The sequence below is a fragment of the Ixodes scapularis genome, unplaced genomic scaffold (assembly GCF_016920785.2).
Source record: "Ixodes scapularis isolate PalLabHiFi unplaced genomic scaffold, ASM1692078v2 PGA_scaffold1__304_contigs__length_218370807, whole genome shotgun sequence".
Classification (NCBI taxonomy): domain Eukaryota; kingdom Metazoa; phylum Arthropoda; class Arachnida; order Ixodida; family Ixodidae; genus Ixodes; species Ixodes scapularis.
The window spans coordinates 98,519,635-98,540,053 of NW_024609846.1; the positions used below are offsets into that span (position 1 = coordinate 98,519,635).

The following is a 20,419-nucleotide window of genomic DNA, read 5'->3' on the forward strand; positions in this document are numbered from 1 at the left end:
ACTAACTCACTTCCTACAAAGGGCAACTAAGATGTGAAAAGTTAAAAAAAAAGTAAGTTAATGTTCAGTGAGCATGAAGGCCCCAAGAACAGTGCTTGGCTTGAACCCTCGCACACTCCTATGTACATCAGCTGTGGTAGACCACATGACAAACATTGTGTGATTTGAAAAACAAAGAAAAGACTTTGTTTATTCCCTCGCTTCCTGAGCTGTCAAAGGAGCAATCAATATCACTGAAAACTCAGATACCGCCCATCCCTTCACAACAGATAATTGAACCCAGCTAATACAGTATTTCTAGAGATGGGCTATCTTTCTGTGTCTTTTCAGCAAGAACCAACCCTAAGGGGGAAGGGGGCCGACTACCAGGATATTGTGCCAGACATGCACTTTGCACAAAAAGAAGGCTTATATTAGGAAAGGGTGTTAATGATTGAGGCGTATTTTAGAACATAAGTAAGTTTACGTCTATGCTTTGCGAGGCAGTGACAGACGGGCCTACGAGCCTACAACACAATTGCCTCCACTTTTTTTTCTAACTAAATTGCTAACAACAACATCTGTGCTTTGCTCAAAGCCAGAACTAAATGCAACACAAGCGTGTTGAATGATGTACTTCATGGGGTTAGGCAATGAGTTACATCAGACACAATTTCAAGTATAAAGCTGCCACTTTGATACGAGGTATTTGTGCCAGTTAGAATAAAAATGCAACAGCTAAGCAATGAAATAACTAAGCAAGTCCATCGAGGGTCGCCTTATCATAAACACTACCAACGACCAAAATATTATGTTCCATGCAAAGGTATGCAGGCTTTCAGGATACCATATACGCTATTTGCGGTGGGAAGCTCGCTAAGGGCGCAACTGTTTTCCTCACTACGGGCAATGCACGGGCTAACCAAGCGGTTATGTTTTAATTTTCATAGTGCAAAGAAGTTTGGTATTGCACATGCTTGCACCAGCAGAGGAAGTCGAAGTTTCCTCACTCTGGGTTGTGAAAATATTCCACCAGGTGGCAATGCCCAAACTTCCTGCCAGAAATATAGTACCCATGAGCCAACACTGCCAAGACACTCAGTTTGGAAGCTCAACCTTGAAACCCGGACCACTTGCATCCACCGAGACCAAACTAAATACGATAACAGCGCCACGCTTTAGCCACGAGTCAAAACATGAAAGTTGATTTATGTAGCTAGTGTGAAATGACACTGCAAGATGGTGCCACCTGCCCTTGCATGGCAATTGACCTCAACCAATACTTGCAGCCTTGCAACAGTTGCCTAGAGAGCGGTAGTTGGTCCACTTGGCTACGACCCCGCTCTTAATGAGGGGACCCGCAAACATGGTAAAAAGCAGAGGATAGCCGTGGCGCTCTAGTCGACTTTCTCTGAACAATCTCGTGAACTGCCAGCGTGTTGCGGTCACTTAGTGTTCGTGGCCTTTCAATAAACTTAAAGAACATCCGCTTTTTGCAAACATTTTGCGAATACACAATTATTAAGCCTGGGATGAGCAATTAAAACAAAAACCGCCAAGGCAAATGCAGCTGGGGGTTTATTGACCAGAAAATGCGAGCAGATACACATTCCGGAAAAAGGTTGGGAAAAAAAATGTGTGCCAAAGCTTAAGAGTGTTTATGGGCACTAGACCAGCTGGTTAATCCCCTCTAAGGTTCACCACACCACTTAAGACAGAAAATGGGCACACAAAGGCCCAAAAAGAAAACATCCCCCAAGAGCAACTGCTATGCCAACTTTTGACTGAACCCCCTTAATTTTCTTCTTGCTACAATCCACTTAACATCAAACCGGAAGTAAGGGCAATGAAGAGAAACAGACAGTGAATAGATAAACCTAAAATAAGCTATACCAATGAGTATGTCTCCCGTAAAGCGGGACGTACACATAAATTACATGTTTCATTATGTTTGGTCAGGCACCTTCACAACACAAACGTGTCTATTTTGTTCTCTACCCCAGAAGATCTGACCACTTTTCTTTGTGATTCTTTAGACAGATTGAGTGATCTGGGGATTCGTCTTTCCAGGTTGAGAAGGGAAATATCACATGGGTGTCATATCGTTGGAAGGGGTACGGAAGGACAAGTCTTTGGCCATGCTGCAGACTGACTAAACTGGTTATTGTTAGCAGTCCCCAAAGGGTACAAAGGCTATCTTTAATGGAAAAGCATTACTAATTGCCGTTTCAAAAATGTCTCGAAAAAAAAAAATATTCCGGTAGCAAAACGGGAATTGTGTACGATATTGGGCAATAATCAAATAACTTCCACTTGGAGAGGGATACAGTTTAAAGGATTGTGCTTGTCTTATGAAAAGCATGTTAGGAAAATTTGATCTAGGCATTGTGCCCACTCAGGGTTTGTCAAAGTAGGTGCCGGTCGTCCATAGGCAATGCACTAAAAACTACTTGTATTCATTGCATCAGAGGAGTACATAGCAATCAAACGGGCAATTATAATGTCAGCTGGCTACAGTTCGAAGTTCAATTATAATGTCAGCTGGCTACAGTTCAAAGTTCAATTACAAAAGCCTCCAAAGTATTTCAAGATTTAATATTGTGCTTCCTTACTTCTTGGGTTCTTGTACAAATCAAAAAAAAGCTTTTGCTGAAAATTTTTTTCTCAGCACTGCTTATAAAACGGACTTCTGGATGAGTTAGATTATTCCATTTTACTTCGAACATAAACAGGGATGGAACAATAAATGCAAGGTTCCTTCACCAGACTGCATTCTGGAGTTGTCTACAAGATTCCATCAGATAGGCTGTGCAGTGTGGTCTTGAATGTTCATGTGCCATGACTGCCTCACAGAACACAAAAAAACGAAGACACTTAAGACTGCTTACGTGTAAAAATGCTTTCGCATTCCTACATGCAGTGCATTCCTACAAGCAGTGTGCCACATCTTTTTTCACACGGCACTCCAGCAGTGACATCACGCTCCCCCACTATGCAGGTGCGGCGCTACACCGGCTCATGGCTTCCGTGACGATGCACCTGTGTTGCTGTGCTTTTCTTTGTATTTTATTCCCGAGGTGCGTCCGCTCTGACATTGAGCGCCCCGCTGGCTTCCGTGACGAAGCATCTGCATTGCTGTGATTTTGGCCAATGGAAATTCAGGTGCCGTTTTTGCTGCTAGGCAACACTGGCTTCGCTCCATGGGACAGTTAATGCTTTTGCACTAAAACGGGAATGTCAAAAATTATACTCTTAGTTCCGAATTTGCAGATCAAAATAATTTACATTGGCCTCTTTAAAAAAAAAAAAAAAAAGATTTTTGCATTGTTTTTATTGTTTTGACTTCCATATTTAAAGGGGTCATAGGATAAATTTTGGGCTGGGATAAATGATTTTACATTGGGACTTTACTAATTGCCTATAGCTTAGCGAGCCAAAAGAAAGGGGGTAAAAAGTCAAAAGTCAGCTTCTCAAAGGAGCAGTATGACATCGAACACACCAATATTTTGTTAAAAAAGTCATGAAAAGGAATTTTAAAACAAATGAAATGATTAGCAAAGAGCACCTGGTGGATGTCGCTAACACCTCGCTTGTAATGCCCGTCTAAAAACCTTGACAGCTAGTGACGGTGAGTGTCTTGCCTCCGGCCACGACGAGAGAAGAGGGGAAGGAGGAACTCCCCTCTTCCCGAGAATGCCTTTTGTGTGTCGCAGAAGTTGTTATTGTCCCCCTACAAGATTATAGAAGATTAACCCGTCACTCAAAATTCGTACAAAAGCAGCCACTTCGGTGGCTGGAACGACTAGGCCATCCTCTCGACGTTAGCCTCGCCGTAGCTTTGCTCGTCCCGAGACGACCTACGTCACGATTGCGTTGGATGTCACGTGGTCTCCGCTGGGCCTTCTCCGAGCGCTTGCCCGAGTGGGCCGCTTATAACGAAAAATACAGCCACCAGGCTCAAAATACAAAGGTGCGATTGTCATTTACGGATAATGTGGATCATATTCAACCTATTTTTGAACACGACGGGAATATTTCAAATTTCGTTGAAGTATCCCTTTAAAGACACAGCGGACTATTTCGTACCTTCTCTCCTTCGAAAGCAAGCTGTGTTTACACTATGAAACATATGCTGTACCCAAAGCACGTCAGCTGACCCCAGCTCACGCAACCAAACCATCAACAAATATTTGGATTTGCGTTCGTGGCCAATGGGTGCCTTGACGGTACTTATCATCACTTGCGAATGACAAGTTATATGGTGCGCTTAAAAAGCATGGTGAAAGCTTGGAGTCAATGCACCGGTGCCCAAGCATGCCAAGACAACGTGATTTCTCAATTTGCTTTTGAGTTGAGGATTAAAGCTAAGGAGGAAGAAGATGAAAAATCATTTCATGACCCCTTTAAGAGAACTACAGAAAGAGTAGTGATGCAAAGAAAGGTAGGGATTACGTAAGTGAACTGCTCCGTTTATCTTTGAGAATGTCAACCTCAGCTGGGTCATTGGGTGGTCATTTCCCGTCTCCACGGCACCGTAGCGAGTGCGCGCTCCAAACGGTGGAAGGCACGAGAATAATAGGCAGTTTTACGATACTCTTGAAACATATAATTTCGGAAATATTATTTTTAAAGAAATAAAATTAAAACGGCGGTCATCGCACAGAGCTCTACATAAGTCAATGGGGCGGAGCTGGCAGGGCTGGAGAACTTCAAGCGAAGGCGGCGGTGGCACCCTCTACTAGCATCCACAGAAAGAGTAACCTCTCCGGCCAGCATCTGGACCCACTACTCCTCTCTAGTTCTCCTTGCGGTTCTCTGACTAGCTGCTGCGGGAGAAATGACACTGTTGCGATCGCTTTTAGTTCGGTTCTCGAGAATGGATCGGAGCTACTTTTGCAAAGCAGGCTCTATGGCAGTTTCCCAACCGAGTTGTTCTAGTAAGGTTGCAATGAGCATATAGAATATATGATGTAAAGGCAAATCAGAATGAATGCATAATGACAGCAAATATAAAATGTTTAGAGAGAAATGTTAAAAAAATTATTAAATCACTCACCAAGAGATATGGAAGTTTAACTTGGCTGCTTTACTATCAATGTTGATAAAATCCAACAAAAAAATGTTAATGCAGTATATTTAATTTTCTCCTCAATGAGCCAGGCCAGTCTAAAAAAACATTACATGCTCCGCTTTTTTTTTTTTTTTTTTGTGTGTGTGTGTAAACAGTGTGTGTTATTTATTGAGCCGAGTTTTCCCAAGGAAGAATTGACACCTCGCATCTCCTTTTGTGGAGCATCAGCGAGGTACGCCAAAGAGTTCTTCGCTCGTCATCTTATTGCTCATCGATGAAGGCTTTCTGTCGTTAAATATGCATTACTCAAAGCCACTAAAATTGCGCGAAATATTACGGTCCATGGTGCTAGAGGAAATCCCCAAAAATGTAACGCCTGTAAACAAACAAACAAACAAAAAATAATTGAAAAAAAAAATACACGATACTGTTTTAGTGCTCTGAATTAGCCAGATAACGTGACAACGAAATGAAGTATCCCGATGAACACACGTCGAAGAATTAAAAGGCCCACAATATGCGTTCCACCGCAGCGGCTTTACAACTTTTACGACAAGCCGCTGACAATCTTGCCCCACATCTCTCCAAGCGTAGGACCGTCCATCGAGAAAGAACACGAGCAAACCCCTCATCCCCTCGATCAAGAAAACACAACCCAAATGCTCAAACCGGGATCAAAGCTTGGGAGCTACGGACAACTTCGGAACGGCATTTGATGCCAGTGACAGCTTAACACGTGTCCACGGCGACTGTCGGGAAACGGACGACTCCGATGAGCAAGAACACCGCACGGACCTTTTTAAAATGACCACGGCGAGGCAGTCGAGGCAACGAAAACTTTGACCGCGTTGGCGTACCGCCCGCCTTCGCAGGACCGGATTGCTGCCGAGGTTTGCACACGAATGCAGACGTCAATGACTTACGCGGAGGAGCAGCTCAACGTTGGCGATCCGTCTACAACGCTCGGTTTCGTGTCGGCACGAAAGCGGAACTGCCGAACGGTCGACTGAATCCTGAGTTGTCCGAGCTGGCTTTGCGCTGACTTTCACCGATATTGGTTCATTTCCACGCCGTAAATTATAAAGTTTCAAAAGTGGAAGGAAGGCACTTGCGGTGGCACATTCGTTTGTTTGTGTGTAGTTTGTTACAGGGTTGGTTGCTTGCTTGGTCGAAGCAGTCTGGGTGGGGGCGTCCTCGCTAACGTTGGTCCTCGCTGTTCAGTTGGTTCAACCAGGTTGGGTTGAAGCTTCATGCTTCGAAGCACGAAGAAATTAAACTTATATTATTCAATAACACAGCACGAAGCTACTCGCGAGCTCCTGCATTATAAAATACCTGAAAGGCTAATAATTTTGAAGCTAATTGAGTAAGAGGAAGGAAGATTTGTGCGGCTTATAAGCGAAAACCACCTCCGGAATAACAGTAACCAAGAAATTTAAAATAACATTTCTCTCCCCTTTCCTTTCCCCCCGAGCAGACTGAACAGCAAGGTATTCTTACTATTCACTGTTTTAATACGCTAGTCATAAACTATGGCTAAAAGCATGAACTGTCCCAAAATAAGAACACTACCGAAATCGGTACACTAGCCCCAAAGCTGTCCCCTCCAATCTTCTACTCGTTTCTACTCGGACCCTGCATCTGCATGGCTATTACAAACAACCTTTAGCGATGCACCATAAAGAATACATATATCTTGCAACAATATATTTATTTACAAAGCCCCGAAGAGCTATGGCACTGTAACAGTTTTATAGAAAATACAATGCTCTTGATGCATGCACAAATGAGGAACAAATGACTGCGTGTCAATATAGCCACTCTTGATGTTCCGAGTAAAGCAATATTGCTATATCACAAAAAATTATATAAAAAAAATAGTAATACTAACCCTTTCTTTTTCATGAAAGGGAAAATGCACAAAGTCCTTGTTCCCTTAAGTGAACACGGGATTGCACAATTAAGGCAGCACTGCGACCTTGCAAGACATTCATGAACAACAAATAAACTTTATGAAACTACTTCCACAATGGTAAAACCTGAGCAAAAAACGAAAAAAAAAAAAAAAAAACAAACAAAAAAACACTAGCGTTGCATTTTTAAAGGCTGGTTCACGCATCTGCAATTGAGAGTGACCGAATGCATTCTGCCCACTCGTGACCGCTTACAACAGAAAACACACAAGCACACTGGTGCAACTTACTAGGTAGCCGTATCTGCCATGCTTCCAATCTGTGTCCAATCTTCCAATCTACAGGGTGTTTCAAATAGCGACCAGGCTCTTTAAATCAACCTCAAAAATCGGTTTCTTAACCTATTGCGCTACGATTTTGTGCAGCGTTGCCCAAAGGTGGTAATTTTTTCTATAAAGTTTGCAAAAAAGTAAACTTCCCTGAGGAAAAAGTAAAAAAAATAAAAAGGGTTAACTCCTATGGAAACTCATTGAAGCCACCGGTCTTCAAACGATAAGGCGCCGTTTTGTACGGGAGACAAGAGATGGCACAAGCGGTCGCGACGCCAACTGCCGCCAACGAATGAGCATACGGCGCCAAGAGCCGGCATCAAATACGTAGCAGACAGTACTTTCAACTCGAAAGCGGCGCAAGCTTTTTCGATATCACTTGCCAATACATGATTTTATTTTCCTTACTAATAAAAGACATTGAATAGATACTATCGATTAAAAAATAGGGTGTCAAATTACTTTAACTGCGTTTTTTTTTTCCGGGGTATTTGTGTTGTTTGTTTTGCAGTTACTTGTTACAGCACACCTTTTTGGTTATGTGACTATTGTCGCCTCCGGAACGCGTGCCGCTTTTGAGTCGAAAAGAATGTCTGCTAACGACGCCGACTGTTGGCTTCGTATGCTCGTTCGTTGGCGGCAGGTGGCGTCGTGACCGCTTGCGCCATCTCTTGTCTCCCCTGCCAAACGGCACCCTATTATTTGAAGACCGGTGGATTCGCTGCATATCCATAGGAGTTAAGCCTATTTCTTTTTTTACTTTTTGCTCAGGTAAGTTCGCTCCTTGCAAATTTTATAGAAAAAATGCACCACCTGTGGGCAACGCTGCACAAAATCATAGTGCGATAAAATAAGAAACCGACTTTTAAACCGATATAAAGAGCCTGGCCGCTATTTGAGACACCCTGTGGAATAAAGGCTTTGACAGTGTTTCAGAAATGAAATCTATGCACTATCTACAAAAAATGGTCGCTTACAACATATTTAAAAAAGACTGTGAAAGGATCCCTAAAAAAAAAACAAAAAAACAAAAACAACCAGAGTGTGCTGCGATCGACAGCGGTAGCTACTGCGTCGTGGAAAGGCACGATGAAGGAGATTTGCCTTCAATCAGTGTGCTACACAATGTTGGCAGGGGGTTCTTTGCTTTCAGTGGAATTGATGTAGAAGATGTGGGTAACGAGATGTTTGCTTCGGTGGAACGATTGTGCTAGATGTTGCATGTGTTGGAGAAGAACACAGAGACATGCATTTTTCTTTTTTCACTGAAATGCTCTTTCAGAATGTGACCGCACCTGCGGTGGAAGAAGCGGAAGTATGTATGTGAGCCTTTCTGTAGGGGCACATAGATTACACAATGGAACCTGGGCGGCGGCAGTGGGTTGGAGAGGGAGCGCGTCCGCACAGCGCGTCCATCCGAATATTTTGCAACCGCGGCTGCCGGAGGGAGGAAGGGAGGAGGGAGGAGGAGGAAGGGAGTGCGTCGCAGGAGGGTATGTAGATGTAGCAGGAACGATGGGGAGGGGGGCGCTCTCCCTGTGATCACGTGGGTTTTTTGAAAAAGTGGAGGCCTACAGGGAAGAAAAGGGGGACGGGAGTGAAAGAGAGCCTCGCTGTAAGCAAGGAATGACGGCAAGAGGGAGAGCAGTGCCTCTGCTGCAGGGTGGTGTTGTGAGTTCGTTCATGAGCACCTTGTGCCGGGAAGCCGGGATGGGGCACTAAGAGCTGCCATTGTAAAAGGTTTGAAGAATAAATATGAATCCAGGGCGGGCACTCGTGAGAATGCCTCTGGTACCATAAATAAAAGTGTTAGTTCTGCTTCATACCGAGAATAGTTCAGTGCACAGGTTCCACGGTGTGACACAGTCTGTCCCACATCACCTGCAGGCGGTGCTTTGTCACCTCTGTCCATGTACTTCTGGCGCAGTGTTCATCTGGTCCCGGCTATTCAACAGATGGCATCAGTTGTGCCAGTGTGTCCTCCAGTCGTAAGCGGTCACGAGCGGGCGCAACACGCTCTATCACACTCCAACGCAAGTGCATGAACCAGCCTTAGACGTCTAGCCTTAAACATCTTTGAGGTGCCGGATGATCTTCACATGCGTCACGCGGTAGCTCTTGGTGCTGGATCCGGAGGACGAACCACTGAGTTGGCTGGCTCGCAGACTCTCCTGGGTTGAAAATTCCTGAAAAACAAATGATATGTGTTCAGTTGTAACGAACAAAAAAGATTAGCTCCTTTGCCCTTCTAGCGGGGCAAAGGCAGTGGTAACACTGCCTTTGCCTCGGAGCTAAGGGATCGGTGGCCGAGTGGTCTAGCGCACACCAGCTCGGAGCACGTGGAGCGAAAGCTCGCGCTGCAGAACCCGGGGATCCTGGGTTCGAGCCCCACCCCTGCCCGTTTCGATCTGGATGAGCATCGTACCGGCGTGCGTTCGTGTATCACTACTGCGTGATGCACGTTAAAGACCCCAGGCTAGCGGCTGTACCGCACTGGCTAAATTTCTCATCTACAGCTGGGAGACTCGTCGCCCCTGTGAGGCAGACCAAGTTCTAGGCTGTATAAACACACACACAACCCAATTTTTTTTTTTTTTTTTTGCCTCTGAGCTCAGAGCTGCGGTGTTTATCACTATCGGCCACCAATCCTCCATAAGTGATTGCAATCCAGATGGATAGAAAAGTGAAGATTAGTGGATGCACCAAGTATACCAACAGTTGGGGTGAAAGGAACGAAAATTGAAAAGAAAGGGGGAGAGTAGGTAACACCCATGTAATGAAGGTACATAGGAATCGAAGCAAGAAGGTAAGAAAGGATAAGGAGATATTTGAGATCTCCAGCACCTAAAAAGAAAAAGCACTTTATCATCCTCTTCTTTACTAAACAAAGATTTATGGAGATGATGGTGTTTTTTTTTTTTTTTTCTCGCCCGTCTATTTTAATCTGTATGAGCGCTATAGCGGCGTGAGGTAGTGTGGCACTATTTTGGGAAGCAGATAGCCAACCAGCAAGTATACTTTCTGACCAGGCCGAAAGCCCTTATCAACACTTTTTTTTTTTTTCTCCTACCCTTCTGCAGCAATAGCTTGGGTATGGCCTCTTTTGCGGTGGCATCTTCCGAGACTGTAAGCCTAGAAAAGCCAATATTGAGTGGCAGGGTGCCACAGCGGCCTCGTGACTTCTCCAGGACTCTTCCGATTCCTCGCACGGCTTTTGCCTTTTTGTTGACATTTCAGAAGTGAAGACCGCGCGTGCGGAACTTCTTCGATAAGCACCTAGTTCTCCGTAGCTTTGGTTTTATCACCAGAAAAAGTTGTCTCGTCCTGATGTCCTGGCTTTCTTGCCGAATTTTAACGTAGAAACAGTCGTTATGCGATGGTCAACATTCTTACGATTTTGCTCTCGCCCCTTCCTCTTTGACATCCTTCGTTCTTCTCCCCCAATGTCAACAAACGTTTAGAAAGAATCCTTTTTACTTTGCATTGTTGGCAAAGTCGGCCGTTCCTCACAGAGCCAAGCCCCTCACCACCAGTCTCCGGGTGCTAGATTTGAGCACTGTCGGAATAGCTTTAGTTGTGGTGAAGTAACAATAATTGGAGAGCTATGATGCATCCCCACACCCAATGAAGGCAATCGAACGATTAATCGATTAAAGGGTAGCAATCAATCGGGTTGAAATTTTTAATCGACGACCAGCCATAGCGACGACGATTATTTCTGCATTCAAATTCGGCAAAGTCGAGACTGCTAGGGCAGGATAACCTTTCTGGCAATAAAGCCAAAGCTATGGGCATTTGCGTGCTTGTGCCGGTCGGTCTTTAAGACCTCGGGCTAGCAGTTGTACTGCACTAGCAAAATTTCTTATCTACAGCATGTAGCTAGGTCACCAAAAACTCTGGCAGACTAACCTCACACTGTGTAAACATCTAACGACACATTTTACTGTTCTTTTCTCGTTGGCTTGAGACAGCAAGTGTCTACACAATTAAAAGAATGTATTCCGTTACCGGACTCGATGAAATCTCCTCTTGTTCCGGAGCAAAGAGTTGCTGGTGGAGGAGTGGAATGGCCTGGAACAATTGCCTCCTATCAAATGGGGTCATCTTCACCTTCAAAATGTCCTAAAAAAAAAATAGAAAACGTTAGCACTGTGAGTCCATACCTCAAACTGCATTTTCATGTACAATGTGATACAAGGTGACCCGCAACTCAAAGAAAATAGTTTTGGCAAGCTGCGAGGCTACCACACAGCAAAGCAAGCTATAAGGGAGTACAGTCGAGCCCACTTATAACGGCCCCACTTAAAACGAACGTTCGGTTAATACGAACAATTTCTCATCCCCCAACATATTTCGCAAGAATCCTGCACAAAACGGCCCACTTTTAACGGCCCTTTCTGAGCGCAATTCTCGGAGAGAACGAACGAAACGGCGCCACGACCTTTGCTGCCGGCGGAGATAAGGCGGAGGAGAGGAGGCGCAAAACGCGGAAGGAGCACCGGCATCGCAACACCCCGACAGCGTCGGGTTCTTGGGGAGGGGAATGGGAGGGAAGAGGAACGAAAGGGGAAAGCAAGACAATCAGGCCTGTCAGCCCAACGTTTTGCACGCGTTCTGCTCGAAGTGTTGGGGCCGTGTGCAAAGCCCTTTCTTTTTTTTGCTTTCTTTATTTTGGGTGCTGGGGTTTTGCGGTCTTTTGTCTTTCGTTCCGTCTGAAGCATGTTGCCTCTTGTCGTTTGGTTCCGTCAGTTTCGGCTCGACCTTCGCGCAATCGTTCAGTCTTCGGTCACTCGCCGAATCATCGATCGTTATGTCGGACATTGCTTCAACTGCGAAGAAACGCAAGGCTATCGACATGGGCAGGAAATCTGCAATCCTTCAGGAGCTGAGCGCCGGGGCGAAAAACGGAGACCTGTTCAAGAAATATGGCTTATCGAAGTCCACCATTTCGACGATCGCCAAGGAAAAGGAGAAGATCATGGCAGCAATGAGCATGAATGGCGACTGCAGTGCTCGAAAACGGCTGCAGCACGCCGCGTACAAAGACGTCGAAGACGCTCTCTTCAAGTGGTTTCTCGACGCAAGAACTATGAACGTCCCCATCAGCAGACCCCTGCTGCTTGGGAAAGCCAGGGACTTCGCGTTTCTCCTGAATTTCACAGAGTTCAGCCCTGGAAACGGATGGCTCCATCGTTTCAAGGAGTGCCACGGGATTGTTTACAAGTCCATCGTCGGGAAAGGGGCATCCGTGGACATAGAGAGAGCGGAGCAGTGGCTTGCTGACAACCTCGAAGAGATCTACAGCCACAGTGAGCAAGATGTCTACAACGCGGACGAGACCGCGTTGTTTTACCAGATGAGGCCTGTGCATACGCACGCGTTAAAGGGCGACAAATGCGTCGGTGGGAAGCACAGCAAGGTGCGGATAACTGTGCTCCTGTGCTGTAATGTAGACGGCAGCGACAGGTGCTTGCCGTTTGTGATTGGAACGGCGAAGAAACCGCGCTGTTTCACCAACCCCCTGCCCGTACGGTACCAAGACAGTGCCAAGGCTTGGATGACTCGGGGACTCTTTGCCGAATGGCTCACGGAGCTTGACAATGCCATGGTCAAGCAAAAATGGAAGATCCTGTTGATCCTGGATAATTGCTCAGCTCATCACGTGAACCCACAGCTGAATGCTGTGACTTTGATGTTCCTCCCTCCAAACGCCACTGCCAAGCTCCAACCCCTCGACATGGGGATCATCAGAAATTTCAAAGTGTGCTACCGCCGCCGCGTCATCGAAAGGCTGCTCATCGCAATCGGCCGACCAAGTGCGCAAGGGCCTCAGCTGACAATTTCTCTCATGAACGCGGTGGAAATGCTGAAGGCCTCCTGGATGGAGGTCAGGTCTGACAGCATCAAGAACTGCTTTCGAAAAGCTGGGATTTCGTTTTCTTCTGCGGAAGCAAGCCAAGACGATGCGCTAAGCATCGACTTGACCCTGTGGACCGAAGCCGTTCCTGCTAGTCTGACAGAGGAAGGGCAGACGTGGGACGACTTCGTTGACGCCGACGAAGATGTCATCGTCTCGGAGAGCGCCTCCGACGAAGCTATCGTGCGGGAGGTGCGGCAGGACATCGCGGTGTCCGACGACGAAGATGACGACGAAGACGACGTCGGCGGTGGGGTTGCTCCCTCACCTCCGGTTTCGACAGCGATGGCTTTGGGGCACATAGCTTCGTTGAAGCAGCTGGTCTACACACGGGGACTGAGCGATGTTCACATCGATCAGCTGAGCAACTTGGAGAGCGCTATAATTGGATCTGCACTGCGGAAGCAAACAGCGATTACGGACTTCCTTGAATAAACGCCATGCGCATCGATCGCAGGTGTTGCGCTTTCAATTTGTGCCGTGCTTACTTATTTATCTTGAATTTTAAGGGCAAGTCCATTTATAACGAACTTCTCTTCTAGCGAACGCGTTTCGTGTTGTAGAAGGGTTCGTTGTAAGCGGGCTCGACTGTAGTAGCACTTGGCTTCAGTATGACCAATTAATAGCGTGAACGACACACGAGGACGTCATGAGGGAGGTTATTTTTTGCTCGTTTTTGTAATTTTAATATGCCTATAACTTTTAAAATAAAACGAATTTTGAGAAAATAAAAAGTTCACTAAGTTACTAAGTCAGTGCGCTCAGGTTCAGTGCAAATTAAGAAACAGTAAAAAAGTTGTTGCAGGGCCTCTTTAAACGGATATGGTAAGGTGGCAGCCAGATGACACATTCTGTGCTAAAGTCACCATGTTTTGTGTTTCAAAGAGGGCAGTCTAATTTGAGTGCCAATGTAAACTATGAAGGAATCCTGCTAATGACAAGCACCTGATCCCTCTCCTTTAGTGTACTTATCCAACTGCGACATAGCAACTTGTCTCACCAATAGAAGCATAGCCTGCCCTGATTTCCCCTTTTCTCATCAATCCAAAGTAAACAACAGCACAAAACTTGCACTAACTAAATTAGCCTACATTTCAAGCATCTTCTTTTTAACCATCCGAAAGGCTGCTTTGAATTTTGGTAAGATTGTGAAACCAGAAAGATACAACTCTTATCAAAGTTACACAGCAAAAAATATAGATTGCCAGCCGACGACATGCTGTCCTTCGGGTGCTAAACTCTGCGGCTGTTTGACATGAGATGACACACTTTACAGCACATCCTGTCAGAAAAAGAACTCCGACATAGTTAAATATTCCGAGGAAAGTTGACAGAGTGAGAAGCCACAGATACATAGTAAGTGCAACGCCTGGGTGGTGCAGATGGGAAGCAGGTCTTTGTAAAACGTAAAAACAAAGGAAGCACTCTAAGGCAAACTTTTATTGCAAACAAAGTAAGTTGTCAATGGGCAGCTTCAAGATGTGACCAAAAGCCTCTTTACCATCGCCGCACTGAGTGCATCCAACAGTGGCATACAATAAGCATGGTGAAGGAAGTATTGGCGAACAGGTGCAGATTGCATCAACATCCACAGAAGCCGCTCTGGTGGACAACTTTGTTATAGCTCTGCCATCATCACAGTTCTTACACAGAGGACCTGCTTTAATTAACCTGCACGTTTTAAGATTTAAAAAAAAAATTTTACTGCGTTTGTGAAAAAAACATGGAACCCAGGGTGCAAGTTCTACCGTAATTGGGGCAACACTCAGTTTTGTGTTCCTTTCACATAGTCGACACCGTGGTCACCGGCAGCTCCACAAATGCAGATGCGGCAAGTCTTGAGCCTCTGCACATTGCTTCCCAGCCAATGAGATTGCGGTATTAGCTGACAAGAATGCCAAAGAACGAATCGCGAAGCAAGAAGCGTCGAGATAGCAATCCTTGCCCCGCGTCCCTTAAAGGGCCCCTGAAAAGAAAAAAAAAGTTTTTTTAAAACAGTCTGGTTGGGACACGCGTGTCAAAAAATGAATTTTACGCGAAAAAAAAAAAATTTTTTTAGAGCAATATTGACGGCGAGAGATTTATTTGAAAATTTGCGCGCAAATTCCAGGTCATTCAGCTCGGCTTCTCATTGGTAACCATGGTCATTCAAATCAGCTTCTGATTGGCCAATAGAATGAGTGACAGCTTAGATGTTGGTTCTAAAATCTTCGTGATCTCTTGAAATCGCCTTTTGAATTACATATTTTTAGGTTTAAGAAACAATCCATCGAATGAATGTCGCAATTGTTTACAAACGTTTTACAAAATCGTAACTTCCGTTCGGATACTACAACAAAACAACAAACAAAAGCTTCGCCATTTTGTTTTTTGTCGTGCTCGCCGTCTTCGCGTTTCGCGTTCTGAAGAGGGCTTGTTGCTTGTGTTAGTTAGTCAGTCATAGTAAGTACTTAGGAAGTGGCGCGGGGTGACAGGTTTCTGTTTTTCTGCTCTTTGCGCGATTCGTGTGTCCCGTTTACCTCATCTTTTGTTTGTTTTCTGGCGCGCGCCAGTGCCAATTTTTGTTTAGATGTCGGTTCCCGTGGTTCCCGTAAAGAGTTTAGTGAGGCACGCGGCACCGCACTCAACGTTTAATAAACAAAAAATCAGTTACCACTGCGTGTCCTCGCGGCGGCTTGAAGGATCGTGCGGCTCGAACGAACTCGTTGAGGCACCCGCTTCGCCGCGGCGAAGCGGGTGCCTCGCGAGCGGTTGTCTCGCGGCGATCGGAGCGGACGCCTTCCGGCTGGCGAGGCGTGTCCTTGTACGGGCGAAGGCCCAGCTGCTGGCAGCGTTGAAGCAACCGACGCTTCAGGTCGGGGTCCACCGCGACGACTATGTACTGTGTGTACGACCACGGTACGTGCACGATACGACGCGGTATCAGCGGTATGTCGTTCGACCGGCAGACAGCCGGCCAGGGGCTGTGTTCCCAATCTCCAAATGGATCCGAGTTTCTCCGGCGGATCGTATCACGTGACAGCACAGATTGAAAAACGCTGTACGCGGGTAGGTTTTAGAACGCCAAGAGTACAAAACCCTCACCCTGGGGTAAGATCGAGTCAATTTTGGAACACGGCCAGGAAGTAGCAATGGCTCTCGTGCGGGGCGCAGCCAAGCCAGGAAAGCAGCCAAGCCGATCCACTACGAAGAGGCGGGGACTACTTCTCCTCCACGCGCCCGAGATGCCGAGAGAGAGAAAAGTGGAAAGGAGGTGACTGCCGACTAAATTGCGTCTGGCGCAGTCAATATTGCTCTAAAAAAATTTTTTTTTCGCGTAAAATTCATTTTTTGACACGCGTGTCTCAACCAGACTGTTTTTAAAAAAACTTTTTTCTTCTTTTCAGGGGCCCTTTAAGCTAGCAGTGACCTCTGCAACCTGGCTGCTTGGCTCGAAGCAAAGAAGAAAGTCAAAGCTCTTGGACATACCTGATAGGACATCTCCAAGAAGCTGCCGATGTCGGAGTAACCATTCTCCACGAGCGCCTGTTGGCAATGCTGTAAACCAAGGGACTCCAGCCAGCTGCAAAAGGAGAAAATTACTGCAAAACAACACGTGTCACCAAAAGAAGCAAGACACATCGGTGAGACGTTGGCGACTTCCCGCGAGAACGTTCCGGCAAACGATGCTAAAACCCTGGCAGGCAGAAGGAAGCGTGCAAGCAAAAAAAGAAAAAAAAAAGTTAAACGGTGTAGTGAAGGTCATGAATTACTAAACTTTCCGGTCGTCACCCGAATAGCGTTACAACGCAATTAGGATCCGAAACTCCATTCTCGATACCCCAAGGCCGGCTCGAGCGTTTGCATTCGACCACGACAAGCCCCATAATGCGAGATCCGTTTGTGTTCGCTCGCATAAAAAACAAATCTGGAGAAGGACGGGGAACGGAACCTTTCGACGGTGAGGTGGCCAGGACCGCTGTTTGACGTTCCCGGCTCCACTTTCATGGATGCAAGCACGGCTGTTGCACTGTCCAGGCGGGAAGGGTTGTTCGATGAGGTCGATGCGTGGCAAGTGTTTCCGTTCCCTTGGGAGCCAGGAAGGTCGGGTAAGCTTGGAATGATGCTGGATAAAATAAAAAGAGAGCTTTAACACCGTCTTGATTCCCGCCTTACCCTCCTTCCTTCGTCACTCGAGGTCAATTTTCCAGCAAAAGCCGTCATGTGCCAAGTTTCTTGGCAGATCCCCATGTGCGTTTCACGTAGGGTTGTCGTGGCACGCGATGCAATGATGTACGTGACACTGCGACATTTACATACCTGCCCAACCTGTGGACTACTAAATTCGTAAAACTCCCACGGCGGCAGAGGGGGGGGGGTGGCGGGGCAAGCCAAGAAAATAAGTTTTGCAAGTTTTTTTTGTTTTTTTTTTAATGTGAAAAATTTATTAAATTTGTTCGGTTATCTGCGGCAGGCACATAGCCCTGATGCTTATGTGAAGCAATATACACCTAATGTCAGCCTTTCCACCGTGCGAAATGTTCACATCATGCGTAAACATGGTGCAAAGTCCAAATTTTTCCCTCTTCTTGGACAGAATGAAGCACGGAAATTCCGACGTGTATGATTTAAAAAAATCTTAAAAGTATTCCTTTCGAGGTCTCAAGCATGCCCTCATACTGCAACCAGGGGATAGACTTCCCAGAAGCAAAGTTCTTGGACTATGTCGGATATGAACACTTGTTACAAAGCAAGTTTCAAGAAAAGACAACAAGTTTGAATTTGGACGTGGATCCGTCGGACAGGATAGTTGACACTACGACGTCTCCCCGAGTGATGCCTTCCGCCCTCCTGCGGAGTAGCAAGGCACCGCCAACAGCTTTTTTTCTTTAAATTTAAAAATTGTGGAAAAAAAAAATCGGGCAAGCTAAAGGCTCTAATTTTTAATTTTGACAAAAAAAAAATGTATGTTTTGGAGGCGTCTTTTCTAATGAAGGAGGGCGCAAACCGCATGTTCCCCAGATTTTTTGTTCTCGAGTTACGAAGCGTAGAAGTCGCAGTGGCAGAAACTAGTACTTTTGCCTGCCGTTGAAGGTTGTGTGTTTGACATGCGGCGCTGCTCTGGTTGTTGCAGATGCACAATCAGCAAACGAGAAGAAACATCACTTTTACCCTTCCAAGACACAAAAAATAGCTTCTATAGGGTGTCCCAAGTCACCAGGCTCGATCTAAAATGGACCGTAAAAATTGACACCTGCACGTAGCAATCTAAAACTTTTTGTCAAAGGTGTATTTCACGGGTTGGTTTTTTCTTGTGAAATTGCAAAGCGTAGCTCCCTTTCTGTAAAAAAAATAGGGCCAAGAAACTTGCCAGGGTCAACAGCGGGCGGCGACGCAGACGACCAAGTCGAGTTGTGGGGCACATTTGGTGCGGGTATTGACAGATGGAGTCGGGAGCAGCGTCGGAAAGTGCAATTAACCAGCGGAAGGAAGCAGATGACACGCAGACGCAATTCGTTGGCATCAAAAGCGCCGTCATTATACAGATGCATTTGTTTTACTTTAAAGGGGTATGGAAACAAAAATTGAAATATTCCAATTTTGTTCGGAAATGAGTCAAGCATGACGGATAATAACCGTAAATGATAATCGCACGTTTGTATTTTGAACGATTGGCTATATTTTTTGTTCCAAACGGTGCACTCGCGCAAGCGCTCGAAGAGAAGCGAACGGAGAGCGCAACGCGTCATGGGATATCCGGCGCAAACAAAAACAGAAAGAAAAGATTCCCCGCATTCATGACGTAGCAAGGCTGGCGTGATTATCAGTTTTGCCCTTGGTGGCGTTGTCAGCGTTGTGATGCTGTCAGTAGCATCAGCGCGTTACAACCGAGCCGTTCGGAGTACCCGTGGGGTGACGAGCGTGTGGCTGGCCCAAAGAGCACGTACCTTCCACAACACTGTCAGCTTGGGGCTGAACGGGGTGGGGAAAGCAACCTTTGTTCGAGTTTTGAGCGGCGGGCTAATCTTCTAGGGGGAGAATGGCTGTTTCCGGTTGCACAAACGAGGTTCCGAGAAAGAAGGGAGTCCTTCCTTTCCGTCTTCTTGGACCGTTTGATACAATGCGCGATTTGCGAGTTCAGGAGGAAAGCTAAGAAGGAAAACATTGAAATGCCAAAGAGTGGCGCTGCTCCGAAAGAATCTGCTACGTCACGACTACGTAGCAGATTCCACAACGTTGCTAGACTACCTCCCAAATAGGCTCCGCATGCATCCACCAGGTGCACATTGAAAGATCGTTATTTAGCTTTAAAATTAGTTTTCTCGTGCCTTTCAACGGAAGACTGGTGTTTTTGAGGTTAGGGTACAACGTGCAACACATTAAAGCTAGAAAAAGAGCGCTGAAATTTCGTTTCCCTACCCTTTTAAAGGGGCCCTCCGGAACTTACTGCGATCGTCTGTTTCTGTTGTTATATTGCGTAGTAGGTGCAAGTTAATATGTATACAAAGTTTTAGATTACAAAACCGTTTATTAAGCAGATGGCAGAAGAAATATATCGGGACTATTTTCTCTTGGAAGACAATCCCCCATTTTCTGCGAACACAGAAAGAGCAGAAAAATATTCGTTTAAGGGGTATCAAGGCCTGAAACCTCAAAACTCTGGTAATTCGTTTATCAATGCTAGAAATAACGTTAAACAATTTGAAGAGACAATTTGTTCGGGCAACGCATTCCAGGCATGGATAGTACGAGGAAAATAAGAGTACTTGTAACCGTCGGTCCTGCACTTTATTTCAGTGATTGATTTACTGTGTTTATTTCTTGTGACCCTAGATGTGTTGAAGAGAAAGTAATCTTGATAATCTAAGTTATACTTCACATTTATTAGATTAAAAATAAATTTCAGCCGATTGATCTTCCTACGTTTTTCTAAAAGCGGAAGGCCGGCCTGTACATAAAGCTCCGAAATCAAGGTGTTTCTGCCATACTTATTAAATATAAATCTTAACACCTTCTTCTGAATTCTTTCTAATTTGAGTGTAGACCGCATATAACGTATGTCTCGGGAGTCGCGAAAATCTGCACTGTAAGCGGTACCGCACTATAACCAAAACATCAATTTTTCAGGCCAAAATACGTGACATGAGACAACTTACCTTTGTAAAAGAATTTATTTTATGTTAGATGAAAAAATAAGCTTAGTTTGAGGAAAGTCTTTATTTCAATAGAC

At 45.6% G+C, this 20,419-nt stretch overlaps 2 protein-coding genes across 5 annotated transcripts in view; both read right to left on the reverse strand.

Annotated features, from left to right (window-relative positions):
• The window catches only part of LOC8040331 (ventricular zone-expressed PH domain-containing protein homolog 1), a 51,396-nt gene extending 45,188 nt beyond the window's left edge, over nt 1-6,208 (reverse strand). The window contains exon 1 of one of the 3 annotated variants that reach the window (XM_029974721.3): nt 5,974-6,208. The gene's annotated coding sequence lies outside the window, so the exon portion shown is untranslated. Of the gene's footprint in view, nt 1-5,845; nt 5,905-5,973 lie in introns of those variants that run through there. The other 2 variants (XM_029974720.4, XM_029974722.4) reach the window with 2 other exon arrangements.
• A 537-nt stretch (nt 6,209-6,745) lies between these two features.
• The window catches only part of LOC115315555 (tumor protein p73), an 89,119-nt gene continuing 75,445 nt past the window's right edge, over nt 6,746-20,419 (reverse strand). The window contains exons 13-16 of one of the 2 annotated variants that reach the window (XM_042290856.1): nt 17,141-17,314; nt 16,678-16,771; nt 11,301-11,414; nt 6,746-9,478 (exon numbers count right to left, since the gene is read on the reverse strand). In XM_042290856.1, coding sequence (XP_042146790.1) covers nt 9,359-9,478; nt 11,301-11,414; nt 16,678-16,771; nt 17,141-17,314 — 502 coding nt within the window. In that variant the 3' untranslated portion in view covers nt 6,746-9,358. The remainder of the gene's footprint in view (nt 9,479-11,300; nt 11,415-16,677; nt 16,772-17,140; nt 17,315-20,419) is intronic. The other variant, XM_042290857.1, reaches the window with a different exon arrangement.